Source organism: Eubalaena glacialis, chromosome 1 (genome assembly GCF_028564815.1).
Source record: "Eubalaena glacialis isolate mEubGla1 chromosome 1, mEubGla1.1.hap2.+ XY, whole genome shotgun sequence".
Taxonomy (NCBI): domain Eukaryota; kingdom Metazoa; phylum Chordata; class Mammalia; order Artiodactyla; family Balaenidae; genus Eubalaena; species Eubalaena glacialis.
The window spans coordinates 89,425,262-89,453,044 of record NC_083716.1 but is presented as its reverse complement, the minus strand read 5'-3'; the positions used below and the strand labels follow the sequence as shown (position 1 = coordinate 89,453,044).

At 40.7% G+C, this 27,783-nt stretch overlaps 1 protein-coding gene across 1 annotated transcript in view; it reads left to right on the top strand.

Moving 5' to 3' along the window:
• TSNAX (translin associated factor X) overlaps window positions 1-13,834 on the top strand; it is a 47,569-nt gene extending 33,735 nt beyond the window's left edge. Inside the window, exon 6 of the mRNA XM_061198645.1 lies at window positions 13,751-13,834. Coding sequence (XP_061054628.1) covers window positions 13,751-13,756 — 6 coding nt within the window. The 3' untranslated portion in view covers window positions 13,757-13,834. The remainder of the gene's footprint in view (window positions 1-13,750) is intronic.
• The last annotated feature ends 13,949 nt before the right edge of the window (window positions 13,835-27,783 follow it).

The window sequence follows — 27,783 nt, the reverse complement described above, 5'->3', positions numbered from 1 at the left end:
ATAGAAAACCTCTATAAAGAACCCTCAAAAACCCCCAAACTATTAGTACTAATTAATGAATTAAGCAAGGTTGCAGGATACAAGATCAATACATAAAAATCAGTTCTGTTTCTCTACACTAGCAATTAAAAATCAAAATCAAGGCAATAATTGCACTTACAATAGCATTACAAAGAATGAAGTATACAGAAATAAACTTACCCTAAGAAGTGCAAATTGTACACTGAAAGCTATAAAATGTTGCAGAAGAAAAAGGCATCCTGTGTTCATGGAATCATAGATTTAATATTGTTAAGAGAGCAATACTCTGCAAATCGATCTGTAGGCTCAGTGCAATCCTTATCAAAATTGCAACTTCGCTTTGCAGAAATGAAGACTGATCCTAAAATTCATTTGAAAATTCAAAGGACGCAGAATAGACAACACAATCTTTGAAACGAAGAACAAGGTTGAAGGACTCACATTTTTTTATTTCAAATCTTATGACAAAGATACAGTAATCAAGATAGTGTACTGCCATAAGAATAGATACATAGATCAGTGCAGTAAAATTCAGATTCTAGAAAGAAACCCATAGGTCTATGGTGAGTTGACTTTTTTTAAATTAAAGATTTTATTTTTCTAGAGCAGTTTTAACTTCACAGTAAAATTAAGAGGAAGGTACAGATATTTTCCTTACATCCCCTGCTCCACATGCACATCTTCTGTTATTAACATTCCCCACCAGAGTGGTGCATTTGTTACAATGGATGAAACTACATTGACATGTCATAATTGCCCAAAGTCCATAGTTTACATTACAGTTCACTTTTGGTGCTGTACATTCTATGGGTTTGGACAGGTCAATTGATTTTTGACAAAGGTGCAGAGACCATTCAATGGGGGAAGAATAGTCTTGAACAAATGGTGCTGGGACAGCTGAGTGTCCACATGAAAAGAATGAAGTTAGACCCTTCAAATCATATACAAAAATTAATTTAAAATGGAGCAAAGACAAATATGAGCTAAAACTGTAAAATCCTTAGAAACAGGTGTACATTTTCTTGACCATAGATTAGGCAGTGGTTTCTTAGGTATGACATCAAAAGCACAAGCATCCAAAGAAAAAAATAAATTGAAACTTCCATCAAAATTAAAAACTTTTGTGCATCAAAGGGCACTATCAAGAAAGTGAAAAGGCAACCCACTGAATGGGAGAAAATATTTGCAGATCATCTGATAATATAATGATATAATGATAATATATGTATCTAAAATATAAAAGGAACTCTTCTTACAACTTAACAGTAAAGAGACAACCCAATTTAACAGTAGGCAAAAGATTTGAATAGACAGTTTTGTAAAAATGACACACAAATGACCAATAAGCACACGAAAAGATGTTAAACATCATTAGCCATTAGGGAAATGCAAATCAAAATCACGAAGTACCACTCTACACCCACTATATATATAAATTTTATATCTATATCTTTTATATAATAAAAGAAGGAAAGGAAGGAAGGAAGGAAGAAGAGTGAGGGAGGGAGAGAAAAAGAAGAACAGAAGGAGAGGGAGACTTGTGCATGAATGTTTCCAACAGCATTATTTATAATAGCCAAAAAGTGGAAACAACGCAAATGTCCATCAGCTGATGAATGGATAAACAAGGTGTGTTATACCCCTGCAATGAAATATTATTCGGCCATAAAAAATTAAATGCTGGTACTTGCATCATGGATGAGCCTAGAAAACTATGCTAAGTGAAAGAAACTAGATACAGAAGGCCGCATATTGTATTATGTATTGATAGGAAATATTGGTGGCATTGGGGTGCTTGAGGGGTTTGGAGTGACTAACAATGTGGGGTTTCTTGATGAGGTGATGGACATGTTCTGGAATTAGTGGGACTGTTTGTGCAACCTTGTGAATATACTAAAACCCACTGAATTGTGAACTTCATGTTATGTGAATTGTATCTCTATAATAATATTTTAATGTTTTTTAAAAAGTGGATTTATTGTTTCCTTGAAATTTTGCTTGAAATTGCCTGGTATTTTGCTTATGGGAAGACTTTTTTTAAAATTATTCAGTTTCTTTAATTGTGTAGGGCTATACAAGTTTTTCATCATTTCTTAATGGCAAGTTTTGATAAATTACATTTTTCACAGGATTAGTCCATTTTGTCTTCATTTTCAATTTTTTTTGATACAGTGTTGTTAATATTATGTTATTATATTTATATCCTGGCTATATATGTATTCATAGTATATATTTGTGTTGTCTCTCTGTAATAGATGTTTTTAGTCATTTTTGCCAGATGTGTCTCCATTATGTTAGTATTTTTAAAGAATTAATTCTTGCTTTATTTGGCTTTGGCTTTTTGCTAGTCTGTTTTTTATCTCATTGATTTATACTCTGATTTATTATTTCCTTGTATACTTTTGGGGGGTTTATGTTCTAATATTTTTATAATACATTATATTTTTTACATTTTTGCTTATTTTTAGACTTTTTCCACTGGGTCTTGAACGTTGGTTTTATAATTAATTTCAATAAATGTGGAGTACTTTTATTAGTAAGATATGGTGCTGACTAGTCTACTTTCTGTATAATCCTGTACTGATCCACCTTGATCTCTTATTTTTAGGGGACTAAGGGATCCCCCCACCCTCCTCACAAATCTGGGAATTAGTAGGTACCTGATTAGCTTCTATTAGCTGACTTTTACTCTTTTCCTCCCCAATTTAGCTGTAAATTCTATGGTTTCTATTGGTATCACCTTTCTATCTTTGGACAGTTTCAAAAAATCTATTCAAAAAATACCATTGAATTCTTGTGGAAGTTCTGCAGTTTATTATTTTTTAAAATTTTTTTAAAGGTATTTTTATTTATTATTATTATTATTATTATTGGCTGCATTGGGTCTTCGTTGCTGTGCACGGGCTTTCTCTAGTTGCGGCGAGCGGGGGCTACTCTTCGTTGCGGTGTGCGGGCTTCTCATTGCCGTGGCTTCTCTTGTTGCACAGCACAGGCTTTAGGTGCACGGGCTTCAGTAGTTGTGGTGCATGGGCTCAGTAGTTGTGGCTCGTGGGCTCTAGAGCGCAGGCTCAGTAGTTGTGGCACATGGCTTAGTTGCTTCGCAGCATGTAGGATCTTCCCGGGCTAGGGATTGAATCCGTGTCCCCTGCGTTGGCAGGTGGATTCTTAACCACTGCACCACCAGGGAAGTCCCCCTGCAGTTTATTTTTGAAGAAATACTTTGAGTCTGTCTTTCTTTGAGTGCACAGTTTGTTGCATCCAGAATTGCGAATGTGGTAACTTGCAGCCTAGAGCAGTAGCATTGCAGCCAAATCAATCATATGTTTGTCTTCCAGATGATCTTGCTAAAGGAGCCCCTGTCGGTTCCTGATTCAGAGTGGCTTTCCAAACAACAGATCAGGTCCTGATTTCCATCAGGGTTGGTGAGGTCTTCAGTATCCCTGTTCAGCACACTCTCATTTTGGGCTCTGTCAATCCCCGGAGGGGTTATGGGCAGGACCAGTGTCCTTGGACCCTCTATACTTAGAGCCACCCAGAAGTGTAGAAAGTACCTCATGGTCAACAATTTATTCAGGTTGATGGGTGTCACATTTGCAACTCATAACTTTTTTTTTAAGTTGAGACTTGAAAGTCTTTAGATGATTTATACATTAAATTACAACCCACAGGTTAACTATAGGACTTCTTACCTTTTGTCTAAAAGTGCATTTATGTAAATTCAGCTGATTCTTAGAGCTCTGAGGTAGGCAGGGAATGGTAATATCCCTTCCCACTGCCCCCTTTATATGTAAATAATGTAACTGAGACCTAGAGAGGTTAAGTAACACGCTCAAGGTTACCTACCACACTAGACAAAGATTTGGGATTAGAAACCACGTCTAATGAAACTTAGATGACAGCCTTTCTGCAATGACACACCACTTTTTGTGGTTCTTAATATTATATGTGACTTTGAACAGGTTTACCTTAAGCCTTATTCTTTCTGCACCTTAGTTTTATCATCTGTTAAATAATATGTGCCTCACTTTTCTCAGGTGTTTTTATGAATGAACCTTATAATCTGTGTGAAAAAGCATTTCAGGGCACGAAGAACCCAGGAATATAACTTACCGAATAGACTCTACCTGCAAAATTTTGCATGTAATTTAAGGAGATGCATGGACCTTCAGAAATCCATCTATGGATGCTCTAAAACTAAGTCCCTGAGACCCAGATTAAGAGACCTGGTTATTGGAGGAGTCCAAAAATGTCTTTCACATTGTACACTTGTATAAGCATGCGGTTTCCATGGTGATACTCTGAAAGGGGCAGATACTCAATTTTGTTATAGTTGTGTGAGTGAAATACTGATATTACGGTAGAGAATTTCTCTAGTGAGAAATGCCCACGACTTTCATGTCATTCTCAAATGGGTCTTTGACCTTAAAAAGCCGAGAATCACCGGTCTAGATGATTTCTTAAGGTCCCATGCACCATCGAAGACTTTATAAGGGACTTCCCAGGTGGTCCAGAGGTTAAGACTCTGCGCTCCCAATGCAGGGGGCCTGGGTTCAATCCCTGGTCAGGGAATTAGATCCCACATGCATGCCTCAGCTAAGACCTGGCACAGCCAAATAAATAAATAAATAAATATTTTAGAGATAATAATTAAAAAACGTCTTTATAAATCCAAGGATCCTAACTAGGTGAAGCAATTTCTAGGATTTATGAAGTAGTGGGCTTTTCTTCGGTTCGTTTGTTTTTTAAACAATAAGTGAAGTTCTGTTGAGTGCATGTTCCACCGTTGTCCCTTCCCTTGTCCGCTAATGAAAGTTCTCATTTTGTAGAAGCACACTGATATTTTAATTCAGAGACTACCTATTGCAATTGTTCCTTATGCATCTATAATTGGTGTGTTTCAAGAGAGAAGGTTTTTGCCTTGTGGAATAAACTGTACATAGTTAATTTTCAGTCATACCGTCTTCAAATTTTAGGGTAAAAGTGGTTATTTCTCTTTTTTTAACCTTTATTCAATATTTTTCCAGCTTAATTGTGATATACTTGACACATGACATTGTGTAAGTTTAAGATGTAGAATGTGTTGATTTGATACATTTATAAATTACAAAATTATTACCATCCATCATACTATTAGCTACTGCCTCCCTTGATCTCCATCCCATCACATAGTTACCATTTCTTTTCTTTCTTTCCTTTTTTTTGTTACTTCCGTCACTGTACATAGAGACAAGCCATTTCTTTTTGGTGGTGAGAACATTTAAGATCTACTCTTTCAGCAACATTCAAGTATATGGTACAGTATTATTAGTTGTAATCACCATGCTATGGATTAGATCCCCACACTTGATAATTTTATCCCTGGGAGGGTGTACTCTTTGAACAGTATCTCCCCGTTTCCTCTACTTCGCAACCCCTGGCAACCACTACTCTATTCTCTGTTCCTCTGAGTTTGTCCCTTTCAGATTCCACCTATAAGTGACATCATATAGTGTTTGTCTTTGTCTGCCTTATTTCACTTAGTACAATGCCGTCAAGTTCCTTCCAGATTGTTGCAAATGACAGGATTTCCTTCTTTCTCACTGCTGAATAATATTCCATTGTATACAGTCAGCCCTTTGTATCCTCAGGTTCTGCATCTGTGGATTCAACCAACTGCAGATCAAAAATATCAGGGAAAAAAATTGCAGAAAGTTCCAAAAACCAAACTTGACTTTGCTGTATACTGGCAACTATTTACATTATATCTACAACTATTTACATAACATTTACATTGTATTAAGTATTATAAGTAATTGAGAGGTGATTTAAAGTATGTGGGAGGATGTGTATGGGTTATGTGCAAATACTACATTTTTTATATAAGGGACTTGAGTATCCATGGATTTTGGTATCTGCAGGGGTGGTCCTGGAACCAATTGTCCTTGGATACTGAGGATGACTATATATACCACATCTTTATCTGCTTATCCATTGATGGACACTTAGGTTGTATCCATACCTTGGCTATTGTGAATAATGCTGCCGTAAACATGGGAGTACAGACATCTTTTTGATATCCTGTTCTCATTCCTTTGGATGTATACTCAGAAGTGGGATTGCTGGATCATACGATAGTTCTGTGTTTAATTTTTTGAGGAAACTCCATACCGTTTTCTATAGTGGCTGCACCATATTACATTCCCACCAACACTGCACTAGGGTTCCCTTTCCTCCACACCCTTGCCAACACTTGTTATCCTGTCTTTTTGATAATAGCATTTCTAACAGGAGTGAGGTAGTATCTCATCGTGGTTTTGATTTGCATTTCCCCGATGATTAGCGATATTGAGCATCCTTTCAAGTACCTGTTGCCATTTGTTTGTCTTCTTTGGAAAACTGTCCAAGTCCTCAGCTCATTTTTTAATCAGGTTGTTAGTTTTCTTGCTACTCCTTATGTATTTTGAATATTAACCCCTTTTCAGTTATATGACTTGCAGATATTTTCTCCCATTCAGTAGATTGCCTTTTCATTTTTGTTTCTTTTGCTAAGCAGAAGCTTCTTAGTTTGATGTAGTCCCACTTACTTGTTTTCGCTTTTGTTGCTGTGCTTTTGCCATCAAAATGTTTATTTTTGACTGGTCTACCTTTTGGGGGAAAAATCCTATTTGTAACCCATCTCAATGATCTTTTGAATAGTATAAGCAAATACATATGCCAAATCCCAAGTCTTGCTTTAAGAAACATGACAGAACAGCATCTAGGAAATACAAGAACACAGGACTCAAAGTCCGGAACTTTTTTCCATATCATAATGTAAATAAAAGCCTCCAAAACTCTTTGTCTACCTAACAGAACCCACACGTACACATGCGAGCCTGCGTGCACACACATACCCACAGTAGTTTTTCTGGATACCTCTTAGCACTTCCCTGCATGGAGGGAGAATGGATAGAAGGCTTTGGCAACGTCGAAGAGGCAGAATCCTAATGGCACTGATCCTTTAGCAATCACGATTTGAGCCACGCACCAGGTAAAGCATCTCAATTAACTGAGGTTTTGACCGAAGGCACAGGGAACATAGAATAAATAGTAAAAGAAGAAAATTATAAATATCAACTCTCACCTTGGGAGCAGTTGCGGAAACAAGGACTTTAGTGACAATGCATATTTTCTCGTTGCTTTGTAATGTATATATTTTATATCTTAATCCGTTGTGCCTTTTTTCTTCCTCCCCTTTTCCTCTGTTATTTCATATAGGGCATGTTTTTGTCGAGTAAACTTTTAATCTAGTCTTCAAGTTACAGGATGGTGAAGGCAAGTTGTATGGAACCAAAAGAGGAATGAAGATCAGAGGTGGGTAGTGACTGATAGGACTTCACCTCTCCCCTCTTAGGAAGAAAGTGAACAGCCTTGGTTGTGGGAAGGATCGCTGCATCATATTAGGTGGAAGCATGAAGTCGCCTGGAGGTTTAAACCTAGCTGGAAAGGTGTGAGTGCCGCCTAGCCAGAGGAGTAGACCGTGCCGGGCACTGCCTGCTGATATTTGGTACTAGGCCTGCCTTCTAAACTCTCACTCTGCATTGTAGGAACTGGAAGCCTAGAAACCACACTTCCTTGATTCCCTCGCTAAGCAGGTTTATTTGCAGTCTCCCAGTGAGAGGCACGTGTAATATTTGAAAAACAGAAGAGAAACAAAAGCCTTGATTGCTCCTTCAGCATCAGAGGCAGGGCCAGGCTTGCTCAGAGGGCATACGTGAGGTTTTGCAGGAGCTTCCACACTCTACTGATACCTGCTCCAGGGCTGCCGGCAGCTGAGATCATCAGCCGTGGTTTCCTGCAATTCCTGTGACTTCTGGATTTCCTGAATTCACTGGCAGCTTTCCCTGACCTTCCTTTCACCCAGCCCTTCCAAGGTTTTGGAAGCACCTGTGTTAAATCCTTTCCCGTATGCTTTCTGTTACCTCGAGTGCTTTCTGTTTTCCTGACTGAATGCTGACTTCAGGGAACAAGTGGTTCTTAAGCCTGAGAAGAGGTGCCCGATCTCTCTCGTGAAAGAAATGCAAGTTAAAACTACCAGTTGGCCCTTTTCACTTATCAGATGGGTTAAGAGTTGAAGACTGGTAACACTATGTTGATGTGAGGGAAACGGGCACTCGCGCTGCTGTGAAAAGTAGGAATTGATATTGATCTATGAAATTGACATTGATCTCTACGAGGGGTATTTTGGTAGCATCTATCAAGTTTATTCATACATTTGTGAAATTACATGTTCGAAATATACTCATTATAGCAATGTTTTGAGTATTAAAAAGTCTGAAATGTGAGTGTCCTTCCATGAAGGACAAATTAAATCAACTATGGTGCAGCCATAAAATTAGATGCTATAAAACCATTAAAAAGAATGAGACAGCTCTGCATGTCCTGTTATGGAAAGCTATCCATGTTATTTTAACTGAAAATAGCAAAATGTAGATATGCCACTACTGTGGAAAAGGTTAAAATAATATGTCCATATGCTTTTGTTAATGCGCAGACTATTTCTGGAAAAATACACACAGAATGACAAGAGTGCTTGCTGGTGCCCTACTTCCGCTCGTGAATCAGTGAGCAAGGGTACAAAATAGGTGGCACATTTGTAGGCTTTCTGTGATGTAAAGCAGGGGTCCCCAACCCCCGGGCCGTGGACCGGTCCACGGCCTGTTAGGAACTGGGCCGCACGGCAGGAGGTGGGCAGCAGGTGAGCGAGCCAGTGAAGCTTCATCCGGCGCTCCCCATCGCTCCCCATCTCTTGCATTACTGCCTGATCCATCCCCCCGGACCACCCCGTCCGTGGAAAAATCGTCTGCCACGAAACCGGTCCCTGGTGCCAAAAAGGTTGGGGACTGCTGATAAAGAGCTCGAAACCAAGGATAATATTGGTATTATTATTGGGTTGTTTTGTTTGTTTTTTACAAGGTCTGTTTCTTCTACCTTTTGGCTCTTTTTTTCTCCAGATATCTGTACTCTATTTCCCTCATCACTTTTAAGTTTGTGCTAATAGGCTACCTTCCAAATGAGGCCTACCTTGATTTAATTTAAATCTCCATTTGCCACTTATTCCCAACACACTTTCAGAGAGTGGCATCTATAGAGAATATACTATGAATGGTCTCCCTGATGCTATGGAAAGTACCACTCCCTGCTTACATAAGTAACATGGAACCAACTCAAGTATTATGCTTGCTAGTTGTCTCCCATAACTAATACGTAAGCTCTGCAGGGAGAGGAATGTCTGTATTCCCTGGTGTATCCTGACACATTGAACAACCCATGGCACATAATGGGTGCGGAGTGAATACTTGTGGAACGAGTAGACAGGTGGATGGTTTTCAGTTCTTTGATGTTACAAATAACATGGTAGTGAGTGCCTGTGATGATTAACTTCATGTGTCAAGCTGACCGGCCCACGGAATGCCCCGGCATTTGATCAAACATTATTCTGGGTATGTCTGGTGAGGGTGTTTTTCGATGAAATTCACATTTGAATTGGTAGACTGGGTAGAGCAAATGGCCCTCCCTAATGTGGGTGGACCTCATCCAATCGACTGAGGATGTGAATAGAACAAAAAAGACTGAGTTGGGGGGAATTTCTCCTGCCTGACTGCTTAAGACATTGGTCTTGTCTGGCCTTTGGACTCAGACCAAAACATCAGCTTTGATTAGTTATTGAGCCTGCTGGATTTTGAATTAGAACTTACACCATTGTAAGTTGGTGTAATTGGCTCTCCTGGGCCTTTCAGCTTGCCAACTGCAGTTCTGGGACGTGTCAGTCTCCATAACTGCATGAGCCAATTCCTTATCTCTCTCTCTCTCTCTCTCTCTCTCTCTCTCTCTCTCTCTCTCTATATATATATATATATATATATATATATATATATACACACATATATATATATATATACACACATACATATTATGTGTATGTGTGTGTATCTGTCTATATCTTTCTATAGATAGCTAGTTGTTGATACACATGCGTGCGGACACGCACACTCACACACATACGTATACCCTATTGGCTCTGTTTCTCTGTAAAACCCTGACTAATACAATATTCTTAGCTTATCTCCTTGTGAGCATGTGTAAGAATTTATCTAGGTAGTTATATGGGAGTGAAATTGTCTGGTCTTAGAATATAGGCTTGTTAAATTTTACTAGCTATTGCCAAAGTGCTGTACCAATCTATATTTCCTTCTGCAACTGTATAAGAGTTTGTGTTTCCACATCATTTTGCCAAACCTAATGACCAACCTAATGGTTTTTAAATGGCGTCTTTTAAAATGATTTTGTCCCTTACTGCTACTAGTTTTACCTATATGAAATTGCATTTTTTTTGTGAGCCAAAAACTATTGAATATTGACAGTTTAATGTGGTCTAATCTAACAGTGACTATCTCTACAATTAAAACTCTTTGCCATTCATATTTCTTCTTTCATAAATTACTTATTCATATAATTTTGACATTTTTCTGTTAGATCATTTCCCGCAAACCCCTCGTGGCCTCTCCCCTAATTTTGTAGTTCTTCTTTATATAAATACCTTCTCCTGATCTGTAGTTGGGAGTGCATTTTCTTTTCTCATGCAGAAATGTGTTATTTTAATGCCATCAAATTTACCAGTCTTGTATGCTTTGTGTTTTTATTGTCTTATTTAAGAATGTCAACCATACCCTGAGGTCATAAATAGCCTATATTTTTGTCAATAAGGTTTTCGAAATTTGAAAGTTTTGCTTTTTTCCATTAGGTTTGGAATCAATCTGGAAATTTTTTTGGTATTCCAGAATATGGTGTGTAGTGTGAAGAAGGTGTCTTATTTTTCAACATGGATTGAAAACTTTTTCAATCATCAGTTTCTCATAAGAAATATGGGTTTCTTTCTAGGCTCTCTGTTTTCTATCCCACTGGTCTATTTGCCTATCCTTGTACCAATAACATGCTTGTTAATTACTGTGAGTTTACAATGAGTTTTGATAAATGAGAGGGCAACTACTCCCACCTCATTTTTCTTCAAAATTTTCTTAATCTTGTATTATTTTTTCTTTCAGTATTTGAAAGAATTCTGCATTGTGTTTTAAAGTGAATCTGCTAGTCACTTTATTTTTGCTTGAAATACACCTTTTCATAAGCAGAAAAATATCTTTAGCTCTGTTACATTGATATGGTTGAGTTAATCGGAGTGAGCTATGTGTATTCATAGTGAATTAATTATCATCAAAGTTGGCAGGGAAAAATCAACCGCTCATGACAAAAAAAAGGTTATGAGAATAAGTGATCCATTTTCTACAGCAAACATGGCAACTTTCCTATAACTAGCATATTCCAGTAGCAGAGTTATAAGTCAACAGTCCCTGGAACAATTTAAATAAAAATTAATATTACAGGAAAACATGATGACTTTATGATGTCAAGGTACAGAGTAAGTATAGATTTAACTTTTATAATCACAGGCCTGTATTAGCCTTTTCTTTATCTACCTAACAAGATGTCAGGGTTTGGGAACAGACTTCCCAGCTCTCCCCTCCCCCTTCCCCAAGTTCATTATTAGCAATTGCTAAGTATTCCTGGCAGCCTCTGAGTCAAATGAGCCTTGCTCTCCAGGGGTAAAACAATGAATTTAGGACTTACACATGTTTCTTTCCTTTATTTTCCTTGTCTTGTGCAGGATAGAACCTCCATGATAGAAGCATAATGCATAAGGATCTTATTTCTGATTAAGTGGGACACTTCTAAAATTTTACGTTTACAATGATGTTTGTGTAGGTTTTTGATACACTCTTTTTTTATATATAAATTTATTTATTTATTTTTGGCTGCGTTGGGTCTTTGTTGCTGCGAGCGGGCTTTCTCTAGTTGCAGTCAGCGGGAGCTACTCTTCGTTGCAGTGAGCAGGCTTCTCATTGCGGTGGCTTCTCTTGTTGCAGAGCACGGACTCTAGGTGCGTGGTTTTCGGTGGTTGTGGCACACGGGCTCAGTAGTTGTGGCTCACGGGCTCTAGAGCGCAGGCTCAGTAGTTGTGGCGCACGGGCTTAGTTGCTCTGCAGCATGTGGGATCTTCCCGGACCAGGGCTCAAACCCTTGTCTCGTGCACTGGTAGGCGGATTCTTAACCACTGCGCCACCAGGGAAGTCCCTGATATACTCTTTAAAGAAGTTCTCTTCTCTTTCTAGTTTGCCAAGACCTTTTTCTTTTTAAAATCATGATTGTGCCAATTCAATCAAATCTTTTTCTTGCATCTGCTAAGAAGATCTTATAGTTTCTGTACTTTAATCTGTTTATATGGTGGATTATGTTAATGGATTTTCTAATGTTAAACTTTTCGTGTATTCCTGCAATAATGCAAGGATGTTTTCCTTTCTTTTTAAAAATACACACTTCTGGTTTGGTTTTGGTAATATCTTATTTAGGATTCTTGCATCCATGTTTACAAATGAGATTGACCTGTAATTTTTCCTTCTTGTGCCATCCTTCTCTGGTTTTGTTATCAAGTTTATTCTAGACCTGGTCCGTAGCATGGGAAGCTTTTCCATGATTATTTATAATAATTTGGGGGCTGGGGTTGTGCCTCTGAGTCTTCTTTATCTGGCATTAATTTAACTATAGCACCTTATTGTGTTTGCTGTTAGATTTGGAATTTTTTCCTCTTCTTACTTTATGTTTCATATCTACCAAGTCTTCTCTTGTAGTTCATTATGTTGTTCCTTCTTTCCTGTCTTCTTCTTTTTTTAAAAAAAATTTATTTATTTATTTTTGGCTGTGTTGGGTCTTCATTGCTGCATGCAGGCTTTCTCTAGTTGCAGTGAGCAGGTGCTACTCTTCGTTGAGGTGTGCAGGCTTCTCATTGCGGTGGCTTCTCTTGTTGTGGAGCACGGGCTCTAGTCATGCAGGCTTCAGTAGTTGTGGCACGCGGGTTCAGTAGCTGTGGCGCGTGGGCTCTAGAGCGCAGGCTCAGTAGTTGTGGCACATGGGCTTAGTTGCTCCGCGGCATGTGGGGTCTTCCCGGGCCAGGGCTCGAGCCCATGTTCCCTGCATTGACAGGCAGATTCTTAACCACTGCACCACCAGGGAAGCCTTTTCCTGTCTTCTTAAAGTCTAAGGTTAATTAGTGTTTCTACCCTCCTTCGGAATGATATAAGCCCCTAGGATGCTGTAACCCTAGCAGTCCCTCATTTTATATGTTGTTACTGTTGTCTGGTCTTTTAGTTGCGCTTTGTTCCCTCCCATCCCCTAGATGTTGTTGTTTAGTTACAGTTGGTGCTTATTTAGGTTTACACACAGGTGACCAGATTCTTTGTTTATCATTGCTTCTTGCTCCCATTTCTTTCTTCTAGGGTTGATTAGTTTCCTACTAAGTTCTGTAGATGTTAAATTGTTTCAGTCTCTTTGTCTTTAAACCTTTTGATTTTGTTCTTACTCTGGAATAACAGTTTACCTGAGGAGAGAATTTTAATTTGATAGTAATTTTCTGGAAGCACTTTGAAAATAATATTCCATTATCTTCTGGCTTCTACTGTGCTACTTATATTTTTCCTTTGTAGAAATTCTTTTTTTCCCCCCGGTTATTTTTAAGATTTTTTTTTCTTGGCATCCTGCAATGTCATTAAAATGGGTTTAGAAATGTATTTATTTGTTTATTTTTTGATGTGGACCATTTTTTAAAGTCTTTATTGAATTTCTTACAATATTGTTTCTGTTTTATGTTTTGGTTTTTCAGCCCTGAGGCATGTGGGATCTTAGCTCCCTGACCAGAGATCAAACCCACACCCTCTGCATTGGAAGGCGAAGTCTTAACCACTGGACCGCCAGGGAAGTCCCACTTTTTGTTTATACTTCTTTGGACATTGGGATTCAGTGGATATGTGGATTCGTGCCTTTCATCAATTCAGGAAACCTCTGAGCCTATTCTCTTAAAATACTGCTTTTACCCCATCATCTATATTCTTTCCTTTCCCTTTGTGTATGTATCTTGGACCTTTTTATTTTATCCATCATATCTCTTAGCCTCTTTTTCACATTTTCTATTATCATTTTGGACTCTTTCTGGTTAATTTTCTCAATGCTGTCTTGCAGATCTCTCGTAATCTCTTCATTGGAACTTAATTTACTATTTAATCCATCTGTTAAACTTGTTAGGAGGAGATAATCTATATTTTTTTGTTTCAGTAACTATTTTTAATTTCTGTAAGTTTTATCTATTTTTCAAATCTTCCTGTTCTTTTTTTGTAGTGTCTTATTCTTTCCTCATAGTTTCTATTCCTTTCTTTTTAAAATCTCTCTAATAATTTTAAACATGCTTATTTCATAATCCCCTTCAGACTCTTCTTGAGGGGCTAATCCTGCTGCATGAATGGGGGTCATTTGTTCAGGTATATTATGTATTTTTTAAATTTGTGGTGGACCACTTAACCTAAAGTTTCATCTCCTGTCCTTGTGTGTTGTTAAAATCCAAGCTCCTGGTGTTTAGTACCTACTGCTGGGTCCCATCTCTATGGTGCCTTCAACCATGAGCACGGTCAATTCATGTGCATCTCAGTCTGGGTTTCAGATTTCTCTCTATTTCTGAGGGACTTGTTTTCTTTTTCTATCTTCCTTGTATGTGTTATTTCTCTGGGTTGGTAGTACATGGTATTCTACTTTAGGTCAGTCTTCCATGTTGTCAGATCTGGTAGTCAAATTTTAGAAAGAAAAAGAATTTTTTACATAAGTTCTATATGTACATTATAGAAAAATCTAGAGGCAAAAAAATTATTCTACTTAAAGTGATAATTACTATTAGCATTACATTAACTCTATCTTTCTAACCTTGTTTCTCTGTGTATATGTGTATGTGTGTGTGCAGGTGTATATACACTAATATAGTTAAAGAGGAATTATCCTCATTGTACTATTTTATAACATGATTTTTTTTACTAAAGATAATGTCAAACATTTACATATTAATCAATATATTCCCGCCAGGTGCTTTCTAAAGGCTACAAATTATTCCATCATGATGCTATAATGTAATTTTTTTTTTTTTTTAAATGAAGGCCAACGTCAGAAGTCATTGACTTTTTAAAAAATTTTTATTTATTTATTTATTTATGACTGTGTTGGGTCTTTGTTTCTGTGCGAGGGCTTTCTCTAGTTGCGGCAAGTGGGGGCCACTCTTCATCGCGGTGCGCGGGCCTCTCACTATCGCGGCCTCTCTTGTTGCAGAGCACAGGCTCCAGACGCACAGACTCAGTAATTGTGGCTCACGGGCCTAGTTGCTCCACGGCATGTGGGATCTTCCCAGACCAGAGCTCGAACCCATGTCCCCTGCATTGGCAGGCAGACTCTCAACCACTGCGCCACCAGGGAAGCCCCTATAATGTAATTTATTCAACCAACTGTGTTGTTGAACATTTAAAAAATGTTTGTGGTTATAAACACGACTGACACAAATGACCTTAGAAGTGTATCTTTGTCTGCATCTATGTTTATTTATTTAGGATAAGTTGCTGAAAACAGAATAGCTGGGTAATATGAATGTTTTTGTTATTTACTGACAAATTGAGTTGTTTTCTTCTGGAACAATTATCAGCCAGACTCCCTTTCCTAAATTCTTGTTTTCCAGATATCAGAGATCTAAATGACATGAACATATATTTATATGTATCTCTTCCCAGAGCTATAGGCATAACACTAGCATTTTCTCCCAAGGTTACTAAGAGGTGGTGTCTGGCATGTCTTTCCTACCTAACTCCACCCTGCCATAGTTAATAGGAATTCCATGTGTCACACGTGCTCTGAAGCATCAGTACGTGCGCTGAAGGAGAAAGGGTTCTCTATGATTACTTTTCAACGTGAAGAAAAGTGTACATGCCTCACATTTATGTGCTCCATTTACTAGCATGCAGCCCCATCCTGCCTCAGTGAACTTAATGAGATTAACAGTTGCTGTTTCTTTAATCTTCATTAGAGCCCTGTCAGGTAACAGCACCGTTCTGGGGTTACTAGAACTGAAGCATAGAACAGTGATGAGATGGACTAAAATTTAGGGGAGAATATTCCTCAGGTCTCCCAACTACAATCCAGCTATACTTTTCTCTAAAGCCATTTATATAACGGAACACTATATCAGAAACCTCCCAACTGGAACTGGTTTATTATTCAAGTATTCTTTTGGTTAAATTGTAGATTATGTAAAATCTTGCCATTTTTCTTGCTTAAAAACATTGAAAAGAGACATGATATGATTCTAAGAAGTTATCATTAATTTTGTTAAGTTTCATAATAGCATTATGTCGTAGAAGTATATGCACATATATTTTAGACAGCATATCAAAGCACACGAAGTCTGGGATTTGCCTTAAAATTCAATGGCGTGGGAGGGAGGGAAGGAGACAGGAATGGTTGGATAACTGAAGCAAATACGGCAAAACTTGACCGGGGCCCATTACGGTATATTATTCTCACTTTGTGAACATTTGACATTTTTCATAATGTAGTAAAAAGGTGGCTTCTTTAACCTAGGGCAAGAGAGAGGAGAGGAGAGAGATTGAGAGAGATCGATTGAGAATCCTGTTGAATCTCTGAGGTCAAAAGTCAAGGGAAACCTGTCTGACAAAGGGAGAAACCCGGCTGAAGCCAGCTTTGTCACGAATTAGCTCCCTGCTGCCATCTAAGGGCACAGACAGAGGTATGGCTGTGTCTGTGTCGCTACATAGCCCACTTCCCTCCCCGCCCCCATGCACATACACAAGTCCCAGTGCTCTAAACCTGTGCTGTAGGAATTCAATTAGTTTACTTTCTTTGGTTAGGATTTAATAGTGGAAGGAATATTAAAGACCATGTAGTCTACCCTTTCCCTGGAGTAAATGAAGAAATCAAGTAGAACACATATATTCTCCTGCGCGAGCATGTTTTAAAATCTCGTCTCATTTACCCTCACCACAGTTTTGAAAGGTAAACAATGGAGATGTTGCTCTGTTTTTAGACATGACAGTGAGGCCTCGTGTGTGTGTATGGCAGGCGTGGGGTGGGTGGGGGATGAGTGGCTTTGCCACTTAGAAGAGTCTAGATTGAAATGACCTATTTCCCTGAATCTAGGCCTTTTGACATCCATCCCAGAACTGCTCCTGTTGTGCTTCCTAGAACACTAGAACTAATGACAGCTTAAAACAGAAGTAAAAAAGTTATTAATATTGCTGATACGTGAGTAGGGAAACTTCTGATGCCGTCTCATTTTCAAAAGTTAAGGCCTAAATTTTTATTCTGATATCATAAATTCCATTCAGTGGCTATAAAACTGAGAATGTTCAAGTTCAAAATGCAGTAGTGAAATGGTCAAAGCCGGTTTTAGCAATTATGTTATGCTCTGGATAAAAAAAATGAGATTTTATTTATAAGACAGGCATAGCGGGGTGCCTGATATACAGAATTACAGAAATAATGTCATAATTCAAAATACATTTTCCCAAACCTACAATACTCATCTCTGACATCTCTAATACTACCTCTGCCTGTTCCCCTGACCCCCTGAAGGTTCTAAAGCTCATGTCAATTTCCCAAGTGCTTTTAGTGTTTTTCTGTCTTCTGTTTTTCCTAATGCTCTTTCCTTTTCTTTGAATGTCTTCTCTTTAAGGCTGAGCTTGGATTCTACCCCCTCCGTTTTCTATGAAATCTTCCTCAGTAGCCTGACACAAGAACTCTCCCTGTTTCCTAGGGCCGCTCTAACGAAGTAACACGAACCGAGAGGCTTCAGTGACGGAAATTTGCCGCACTGTTCTGAGCGCAGGATGGGCTCTTTCTGAGGCCATGAGGAGGGTCCTGTTGCAGGCCCCTCCCCTAGTTTCTCGTGGTTTGCTGGCCATCTTTGTTGTTCTTTGGCTGTGGAGGCATCACCCCAAGTCTCTGCCTTCATCTTCACATGGCACTCTCCCTGTGTGCGTGTCTGTCTCCAAATTCCTCCTTTGTTAAGGACACCAGGCGCATTGGATTAGGCCACCCTAGTCCAGCACGACCCCATCTTAAATAGCGACACCTGCAACAGCCCCATTTCTAAATATGGTCACATTCCAAGGTGAAAGGGGTAAGAACTTCAACACATGGATTTTGCCGGAGACCATGATTCAACCCATAAAATTCCTTCTTCTGAATTTTTTCCCCTACTTCACTTATATTTTGTTCATGGAACGTATCACATTCTATGTGGCTGTGTTGCCTCTCCTTCTAAACTGCAAGATCTTTGAAGTCTGGTTCATCTTCATATAACCTGAAGCGCCAGGCACAGAGGATGGATAAATGTTTGTCAGGGGCCTTACATATTTTTCGCTATGGCTATCATCTCTGGTACCCAGGTTAGGCTATACCTCCAAATGGCAAGAGGCAGGATTTTATTAAAATGGAGGCAATACAGACCTTTTCTCTGTACCTGTCTGCATGCAGTTACGTTTGTGTACCCTTGTTGAAGGCAGGACAAAGTGATTGGGGTTTGAAAGTCAGGCAGATGACCCAGGCTATGATGGTCCACTTCATGGCATCAGCCAGGAATGAGGAAGGGAAGAGAGAGACACAGAGAGACACAGAGAGACACAGAGACAGAATGAAACAAGTATGCCTTTCAGAGGTCCTGCAGGGTATGAAGGGAGGGAGTGAGCATGAAGACAAAACCAGTTACCAGTAACCAGGATACATGGTAAAGGGGCAAAATATCTGTGCCGGGGTCTATGCCAGCCCAAGGGTCTGGGCACCACAAGCACAGGTGCCAGAAACAAGAAGCGAATTTGATGATGAGCCAGGCCGTTGCCTTTTTCCAGAAAGCTTGCATCACTGTGAAGGAAGTCCAGCCAATCTGGACCCCTCAGAGGGAGGAGGGGAAGCACGTGGCTGGAGCAGGGAAGGTGGGCTCATCTTGCCCCCCGCCAGCCTCAGCAGCCGGTGCCTGGCTCACAGAGGGGTGGCCTTCATTTGCTGTTCATTCAAAGTACTGAACTAGACAACTAGAAAAAAAGAATTAAGTCATGGTCCCTTCACTCAAGAGGCTTACAGATTTACGGGGAATAAAACACAGTCAAGAAAAAGTAAACAACCATCCAGTGGTTGCCTGCTAAGTACTAGGAAGTTCCAAAGTTAGTGGGAAAGGGGGCCTCTCTGGTGAGGGAGAGTCTATCTCGAAGTGTGGTCCTTGGACGGTGGCATCGGTGTCACCGGGAGCTTGTTAGAAATGCAGATTTTCAGGCTGCACTCCAGACTTCCTAACTCGGGGTCTCTGGAGATGGGACCAAGGAATCTGCATTTAACCAGTGGGGGGGGTGGATTCTTAAGCATATTGAAGTTTAGGAGGCACTGCACTTAGGAGTAGTGGGGAGGATGGGAATCGAACCAGGAGGCAGGAAGGGAAAGGGGGAGATGCAGATAAAGAGTGAGTGATGTAGGAGAGTGATGTAGGGGTCTGATGGCGAACTTACAACTTTCAAAGCCTTTGGTTAGGAACTAGGAGTCTGCAGGAGTGGAGAACAGGGTGAGGAGGAGAGCAGCACGCATCTCTGGAATGCCAGAACTTGGCTTTATCATTTCGATTAGCATTTCCCAAAACCCTATTCCTCAGAGATGCTCCATGAAGAAAGGATTCCAAGAGCAGATACGTTTGGGAAACATTGGATTCTGTTCATGCCTCTTGGAAATTTACAGTACACATGAGCACATTAAAGGCATTAAAGTTCCTTAAAAAAAAAGAAAAAGGGCTTCCCTGGTGGCACAGTGGTTAAGAATCCGCCGGCCAATGTAGGGGGCATGGGTTCGAGCCCTGGTCCGGGAAGATCCCATATGCCGGGGAGCAACTAAGCCCGTGTGCCACAACCACTGAGCCCATGCACCACAACTACTGAAGTCTGCGTGCCTAGAGCCCGTGCTCCACGACAAGAGAAGCCACTGCAATGAGAAGCCCGCGCACCGCAACGAAGAGTAGCCCCCGCTCATCGCAACTAGAGAAAGCCCGTGTGCAGCAACGAAGATCCAATGCAGCCAAAAATAAAATTAAAAAAAAAAAAAAATCTATTTAACCAGTTTTGATCCTTTGCTCACTCAGCATGTGGTCTGCAGACCAGAAGCCTCAGCACCACCGGTGAGCTTGGTAGAAAATGCAGAATCTCAGGCTCCACTCCAGAATCAGACTCTTCATTTCACAAGGTCCCAAGGTGACTGATACACCGATTCAAGTTTGAAAAGTGCTGGTTTAACCCATGGAACCTCTTTTCATGGAATAAAACACAGTTGTTCTGTGGAATTCACTTTGGAAATGCCGCTTTAGGCAATGAGAAGTCAATGATTTTGAGCAGGAAAGCACCAGGATGAGAGCAGCCTTGTCCTACACAAAGCGTGCTCTCAGAACCCCCTGGAGGAGTCTTTCCTTGTCTCCTCTTCATGCTCAGTCCTGGCGAGAGCTTCCTGTCTTTCTCCTCCACTGCAGGAGATCTCGATTAGGAACAAAGCTCAACAGAGACTCTTCTGGGTAGAGCCACGGTGGCGACCTTTAAACCACTGATCCATGAGCTGCTTGGTCTCACGAAACTCAAACACATTTCACTGACCTGCCAGCCCAGCCATCCAAGCGCTCAAAGCATCTTTGGATCCCTGTCATTTAATGGTCTATATTTCTGTGCAGCTTTTAGATAAGATCTACCACAGTAGCCTTGTTTTCAAACATGGCTGTTTCATTACACTTTTATTTTTTATTGTATTTATTTTTTAAAAAGTGTTTTTTGTTTTATTTTATTTAGATTTTTTTTCTTTATGTGGACCATTTTTTAAAGTCTTTATTGAATTTGTTACAATATTGTTTCTGTTTTATGTTTTGGTTTTTCGGCCCCGAGGCATGTGGGATCTTAGCTCCCCGACCAGGGATCAGACCCACACACCCTGCATTGGAAGGTGAAGTCTTAACCACTGGACTGCCAGGGAAGTCCCTACACTTTTATTTTTAAAAATAACTTTAAAAATTATTGTCCTAAAATGTCATCCTGAATTATTCGCTAGTTGTTGTGTGTGCTTAGTCTTTCTGAAAGCAAGAAATCTTTCTAGTCCCACTTTGAATCCCCCAACAAGAAGTTAGCGGTTTACTGAGTAACAACAAATGGCGGGAAAGCATAGGATTTCCTGGAGCCATATGAGGTGGAGATCTGGTGGTGGCACTCAGAAGAAGCCTGATTGTTCATCACATTCCAAAGGTATGAGCGAAGCAAAACCTCATTTTAAATGGGGTTAGCTGAGAAAGTGCCTCGTCATAAAAATACATTTGGTTTTTAGGGTGCCATATTGTTAAAATTAGATAACTTACATTGAGTAAACGAATGCATTTTACTGGTAACAAATTTCATCACATGTACCAGTTTTAACACAAGTGGATACAGAACTTCCATTCTCTAGTCATTCCAGGTGGATCTCTGAGTTTTCTATTCAAACTTTTAATACAGTTTTTGAGTTTTGTGTGACTTGAATTTTTAATCTTTCTGTAAAATACGTAACTTAATTATATGTGTATCTTTTCTTCAGATACCAGATTTGATATAAGTGTTGTAACATAGGTGTGTAGATAGTCACCTGGATGAAACTGGCTTCTTTATGGAGAATATAATTCTGCATGAGGACTTAATGGATCCAAACCTGTGTCATGCCTGTGTGCATACCCAATTAAACCCTGGAAATAAAAACTCTTTTGGTGAAATAAATAAATAAAGGGGGTTAGCTGAGAAGGTGACAGTGGAAAGATACTGCGAGGACAGAAATTGTGGGCACATAGCGGCCCGTAGGAGAGACTTGGGGAGGGGGCACATCCAGGGCTAGGGACACTGCAGGTGGGGACTCACACAAAGGAGCTAGGGTCAGGGCAAGAGACCCGAGAACACAGGGGGTTGTCGGAGGAGCGCTGGCAAAGCCATGCGGAGTCAACCTGAAGCCAGGAAGTGGAAGACCTCAGGACGTCCCCGCCGACATCTGCCAGCTACGCCTGCCTTTGTGTGAAAAGGAGGCCGGAACGGGGAGCAAGCTAAAGAATGGGGACCAGTTTCCTCTCTTTGTGCCCCAGTTCCCCCTCCTTTGTATACACCCTCCATCCTGAGTAAACTCTGGTTCTCAGAGCTAAAATGCACAGCATTCATCCTGTGGAGAAACAAACACCGCCCAGAAGAGCAGAGCGTTAAGGATACCCAGAGTCAAGAGGTGAGAATCCCCAGGTAACACCTGGGGGAATCGAGTCTCTAGAAAAGAACTTATTGGCCTAATGAGGCCAGCACGGAATTAAAGAAAGTTGTGGGTTCTTTCTCTCCCTCTCTCCCTCTCTCCTCCTCTCTCTCTCTTTCCTTCTTTCTCTCTCTCCCTTTCCTTCCTCCCTCCCTCCCTTCTTCCTTCCTTCCTTCCCTCCCTCCCTCCCTCCCTTCCTTCCTCTTTCTTCTCTCCTTTTCGTTCATCATGAGGCAGAACGTTGAGAGAAGAGCGACTCGGTGACACGGTTTTAGACACTGCAGCCGAGGCGGCCACAGTCGGGCGGGAGCGGTCCCCTCCTTGGGCGTCCTGGGACGTGAGGCGGTGACTGCAGGGATTTCCTGGGCGCGTCTGCCATCTAGCGCCTCGCAGGAGCGGTCACCACGCCTGTTTATCCTGGCTTCCTTGGTAAATGCATGCATATTGACTCAGTGTGAGAACATTCTAAAAGCAGCCGGATGGAGCCGAGCACCGCAGATTCATGGCAAATTCTGTAACGATCGATGAAAGAGAATCTGGGAGGAAACAGTCAAGTGGACCCCAAAGCGTGTGCCCACCAGCTCCTCTCCTTTCCCGGCCCGGCCTTCGCCTCCCTAGGGGTGCCCGTTGGGGAATGGGCTTAGGTAAGAAATTCCGGCACGAGAAGGCAAATCACCGCAAGAAACGAGAAAGGGGAACCAACGGCAGCCGAGCGAGGACCGCACCAGCCTCGCGGCGCTCGCACCCGGCTCCCCTCCTCCCGCCGCGGCTCGGCGCTCGCAGGCCGCCCTTCCGCGCATGCGCACTGTCAGCTCGCCGCGGAGAGGTGAGACCCGCGACCCCAGGCGGCCGCGGGATGCTCGGGGCGCGGCCGCGGGATGCTCGGGGCGCGGCCGCGGGGCCGCCCGCACGTGCGCGCTGCCCCAGCGCCCTGGCTGCAGCGGGAATCCTCCTCCACCACATCAGGCAGCTCTGTGACCGGAGGTCAAGCAGAAAATAACCTGTTTAGATTACAAATCCATTCAGTTGTTTTAAAATACAGAAAAGTTAAAAAGAAGGAAACAAAAATGTCTCATAATCCTTGCGAACAGCTTTCTGGACTTTAAGGAAAAGACAGACACGGGCTTAAAACACGCAAAACAGCATAGAAAGGTTCAAAATGAAAAGTCAATAGCCCTCCTTCCCAGCCATCCCTCTTTCCAAAGGTAACCAATATTATGTTCCCCCCAAATATGTACATATTTATATATGTATGTATTCTTACCTTTTTAATAGTTATACAATATGGATTTTTACTGTTCATTCTTCTGCTCTCCCCCCCCGCCCCCCTTCATAGTTCTTAGGGATATTTCCACATTTGAACATCTAAATCTAGTAATTTTTAAAGATGCATAGAGTTCCATTTGTAAAGTACCATATTTTATCTAATATAAAGAAATTTTAAAATGCTACGTTGTTGTTCAAGTGCTTGTCACTCAACTCACAAATCTAGAATACAACTAATCTACAAATCTAAGTATTCACAGCTAGACGAGTTTTAGGCTTGGTTCTTGGTGCTCTGGAAGCAATTCATTTACAAAAGTGCCACCAAAACATCTTCATGACGTCATTTAACTTAATGCTACCAAACATGGACCTCTTAAACCTTGGAAACAAAACTAAAATCTTCCTAGGAGTGGAAATGCTAAGTCCTAAACTATAGAACTACACTTTAAAAAGGTATTGGTAGATTTTGTTCAATTGCCCTTTTAAAAAGTTGCACAAATTTACACCCTCACCAAAATGTGAATGAGGTTGAACACCTCTGTATATGTAAAATGACAGTCAATATTTCTTTTTCTGTGAATTGCTTATTCATATCCTTTGCATTTTTCTTACTGATTCAGCTGGGCTTTATAAATGAAAGAAATTATCCTTTTGTCTATCATTGTGTTCTGCAAATGTTTTCCCAATTTGCCTTCTGTGTTTTAACTTTGTGTTTAGTTACTGGTTTTGTTTTGGTTTGGTTTTTGCAACAGAGAACTTTTAACAAATTTTACAGATTTTAACAAATTTGGCAGAGTGCTTTTATGCTTGTGGGTTGTCCATCTAATTTTGAAATGCCTTCCCCACTACAATCAATCCATCAATTAATTATATGCAGTCAATGAACTACTTACTACTACTTACAATCAATCAGTCAATCAATTCACCCACGCCTTTTATTAAAACACACACGCACACACCCCTTTTATTGTTAGGAAAGTCATATGTTCAACGAAGAAAGTTTGTAAAATACATATAAGCCCAAAGAAAAGAGTCCTAATTGCCAGAGATAGTCACTATGAACATTTTGCCATAGAAAGTTCCAGTCTTTAATCCTATTCAATAATTAAGGTTGTGTTTTGATTATGTCAGGAGCTATAATTGTTAAATATTTGAATTATATTTTAAAGCAGCTTTATTGAGGTATAATTGTTACACCATAAAAATCACTCATTTAAAGTAAATGATTTTCAGTAAAATGACAGAGTTGTGCAATCATCACCACAATCCAATTTTAGAATATTTTCATCACCGCAGAAAGAAGCCCTTTCTTTCTATTTGTGTCCATCTGCAGTCACTTCCCACTTTCACCGACCAGTCTTAGGCAACCGCTAATCAACTTCCTGTCCCCATGGATTTGCTTTTTCTGGACATTTCATATACATGGAATCACACAATATGCGGGCTTTTGTGTTTGGCTTCTTTCACTTAGTATAATGTTTTTGAGGCTCAGCTATATCATAAGTTGTGTCAATACTTCATTGACTTTATTGCTGAATAGTAAGTAGTTCATTGGCTGGATATCACACATTTTGTCCATTTGTCAGTTGATGGACATTTGAGTTTCTTCCGCTTTTCAGCTATTCTGAATTATGCTGCTATGAACATTTGTCCACAAGTTTTTGTGTGGACATGTTTTCATTTCTCCTGGGTGTACAACTAAGAGTGCAATCGCTGGATTGTATGTAAACCCTGTTAGCATTTGGATTCTATTTCTTGAGGAGCTTACCGGGACCAATCTGTACTGAAAACCTCCACTAGAAAAAGGAGTCATGAGCTTTGGAGGCCTTTTCACTCAGGCTCCTTTTCCCTGAGTGACAAGACCTGTCTGGAATAATGTCTAAAGTTACAGGACTTTGCTTAGAGCTTAAGGTTACCTTCGAGTCTTACTGTAGCAGAATGTTAAGATGAATTTCTTCCTGTCTGAGTTTTGACTGAGGTACCGATGCAATGGGCATCAAACACCAAAATGAATGTGAAACTGAAACCTACGTGGGTAAAATTTAGAAAAGTTCAAGGGTATAAAAAGGGAATCAGAACAGATATTTACACACCTATGTTCATAGCAGCATTATTCACCATAGCTGAAAAGTGGAAGCAACCCAAGTGTCCATGGATGGATGAATGGATAAACAAAAGGTGGTCTATCCATACAATGGAATATTATTCAACCTTAAAAAGGAAGGAAATTCTGACACATGCTACAACATGGATGAACCTGAAGGACATTATGCTGAGCGAAATAATCCAGACACAAAAGGACTAATAATCCAGACACAAAAGGACTATATGATACTACTTGTAAGAGGTACCCAGAGTAGTCAGATTCATAGACACAGAAAACAGAATGGTAGGTGCCAGGGGCTGAGGACCAGGGGGATGAAGAGTTATTGTGAAAGGGTACAGAGTTTCAGTTTGGGAAGATGAAAAAATTTTGGAGATGGGTGATGGTGATGGTTGCACAACAAAGTGACTGTACTTAATACAGTTGAACTGTACACCTAAAAATGGTAAAATGTATGTTATGTATATTACAATCATCAGAAAAGAAAAAGGGGGGATCAGAGTGTGTCCAGAGGAGGGGGCTTCATGCCATGCCCTGTCTCCAAATCTGCTCCCACCACCCCGCCCAAGGTTAGGGACAGGAGTTTCATGGGGTCACTCTGAGACCTCCACGTGTGTTTACTGAAGTTGGGGCCCATTTGGAACGGGGTCTGACACTTCCTGGGAAATGTAGAGGGTGAGAGGCAGGTTCACTACCAGTGGCGGAGTCGGGTCTGTGCTGAGGCTTTGGGACCTTCAAGGCCAAGGATCCCTGAGTATGTCCTGCTGACCGGAGTGGGCCACACAGGGAGAGAGCTGTCGGGAGCCGTTTATAAGTCCTGCCCAGGAGAAGCTCCTGGAAAAAGTCTGCAACTGCATGAAACTGTGTGAGTGGATAGGGCAGCAGCCTGGGGGAACAGAGTGCATGATTCAAAGCGTGAGAATCAGGTGAGAGGCCTCAGTAATTAAAGCAAAAGCTCGTGAAATTGCTTCTTGGAAGAAAGAGTTTGCTTTCACTGTGTGTCAGGCCCAGAGGACAGGAAGCCACCCACCCGCGTGAAATCCACTCCCCTGCAGGGCGGAGCTCCAGCTGCAGCTGGTGAGCGAGGGGAGGAGGAAGAGGTCATCACACCTTCCTCCCCAGATCGGAGGCCTGGCTCAGTTCAGCAAGGGAGAAAGGGAGGACTCTGAACGGGGGCTGAAGGGTTTGTCCATCTCTCGCCCTGGACACACGCAGATTACTAAACTAACCTTGGCTTTGTGATGTAACAGTGTAGAGCCGTCCGTGATTGAAGAGTGAACAGAGGGGTCATGGGCTCTGGCCATGTCTCCATGCAGAGATGGGGGAAGCTACTTGCATAAATGTATTTTGAAGGCACCATGGGAGACAAAATAAATAAGTAAAATAAAGGTGTGTATTGTATATATGGACCACATCTTCTTTATCCATTCACCTGTCGTTGGACATTTAGGTTGCTTCCATGTCCTGGCTATTGTAAATAGTGCTGCAATGAACACTGGGGTGCATGTGTCTTTTTGAATTATGGTTTTCTCAGGGTATATACCCCGTAGTGGGATTGCTGGGTCATATAGTAGTTCTGTTTTTAGTTTTTTAAGGAACCTCCATACTGTTCTCCATAGTGGCTGTATCAGTTTACATTCCCACCAACAGTGCAAGAGGGTTCCCTTTTCTCCACACCCTCTCTAGCATTTATTGTTTGTAGATTTTCTGATGATGGCCATTCTAGGTGTGAGGTGATACCTCATTGTAGTTTTGATTTGCATTTCTCAGCCATAAAAAGGAACGAAATTGGGTCATTTGTAGAGATGTAGATGGACCTTGAGTCTGTCATACAGAATGAAATAAGTCAGAAAGAGAAAAACAAATATTGTATATTAACGCATATATGTGAAATCTAGAAAAATGGTACAGATGAACCTCTTTGCAGGGCAGGAATAGAGATGCAGACGTAGAGAACAGATGTGTGGACACAGGGCCGGAAGGGGAGGGTGGGGCAAATTGGGAGATTAGGATTGACATACATACAATACCATGTGTAAAATAGATAGCCAGTGGGAACTAAAGCACAGGAAGCTCAGCTCAGTGCTCTGTGATGACCTAGATGGGTGGGATGGGGGGTGGGAGGGAGGTCCCAGAGGGAGGGGATATATGTATACATATAGCTGATTCACTTC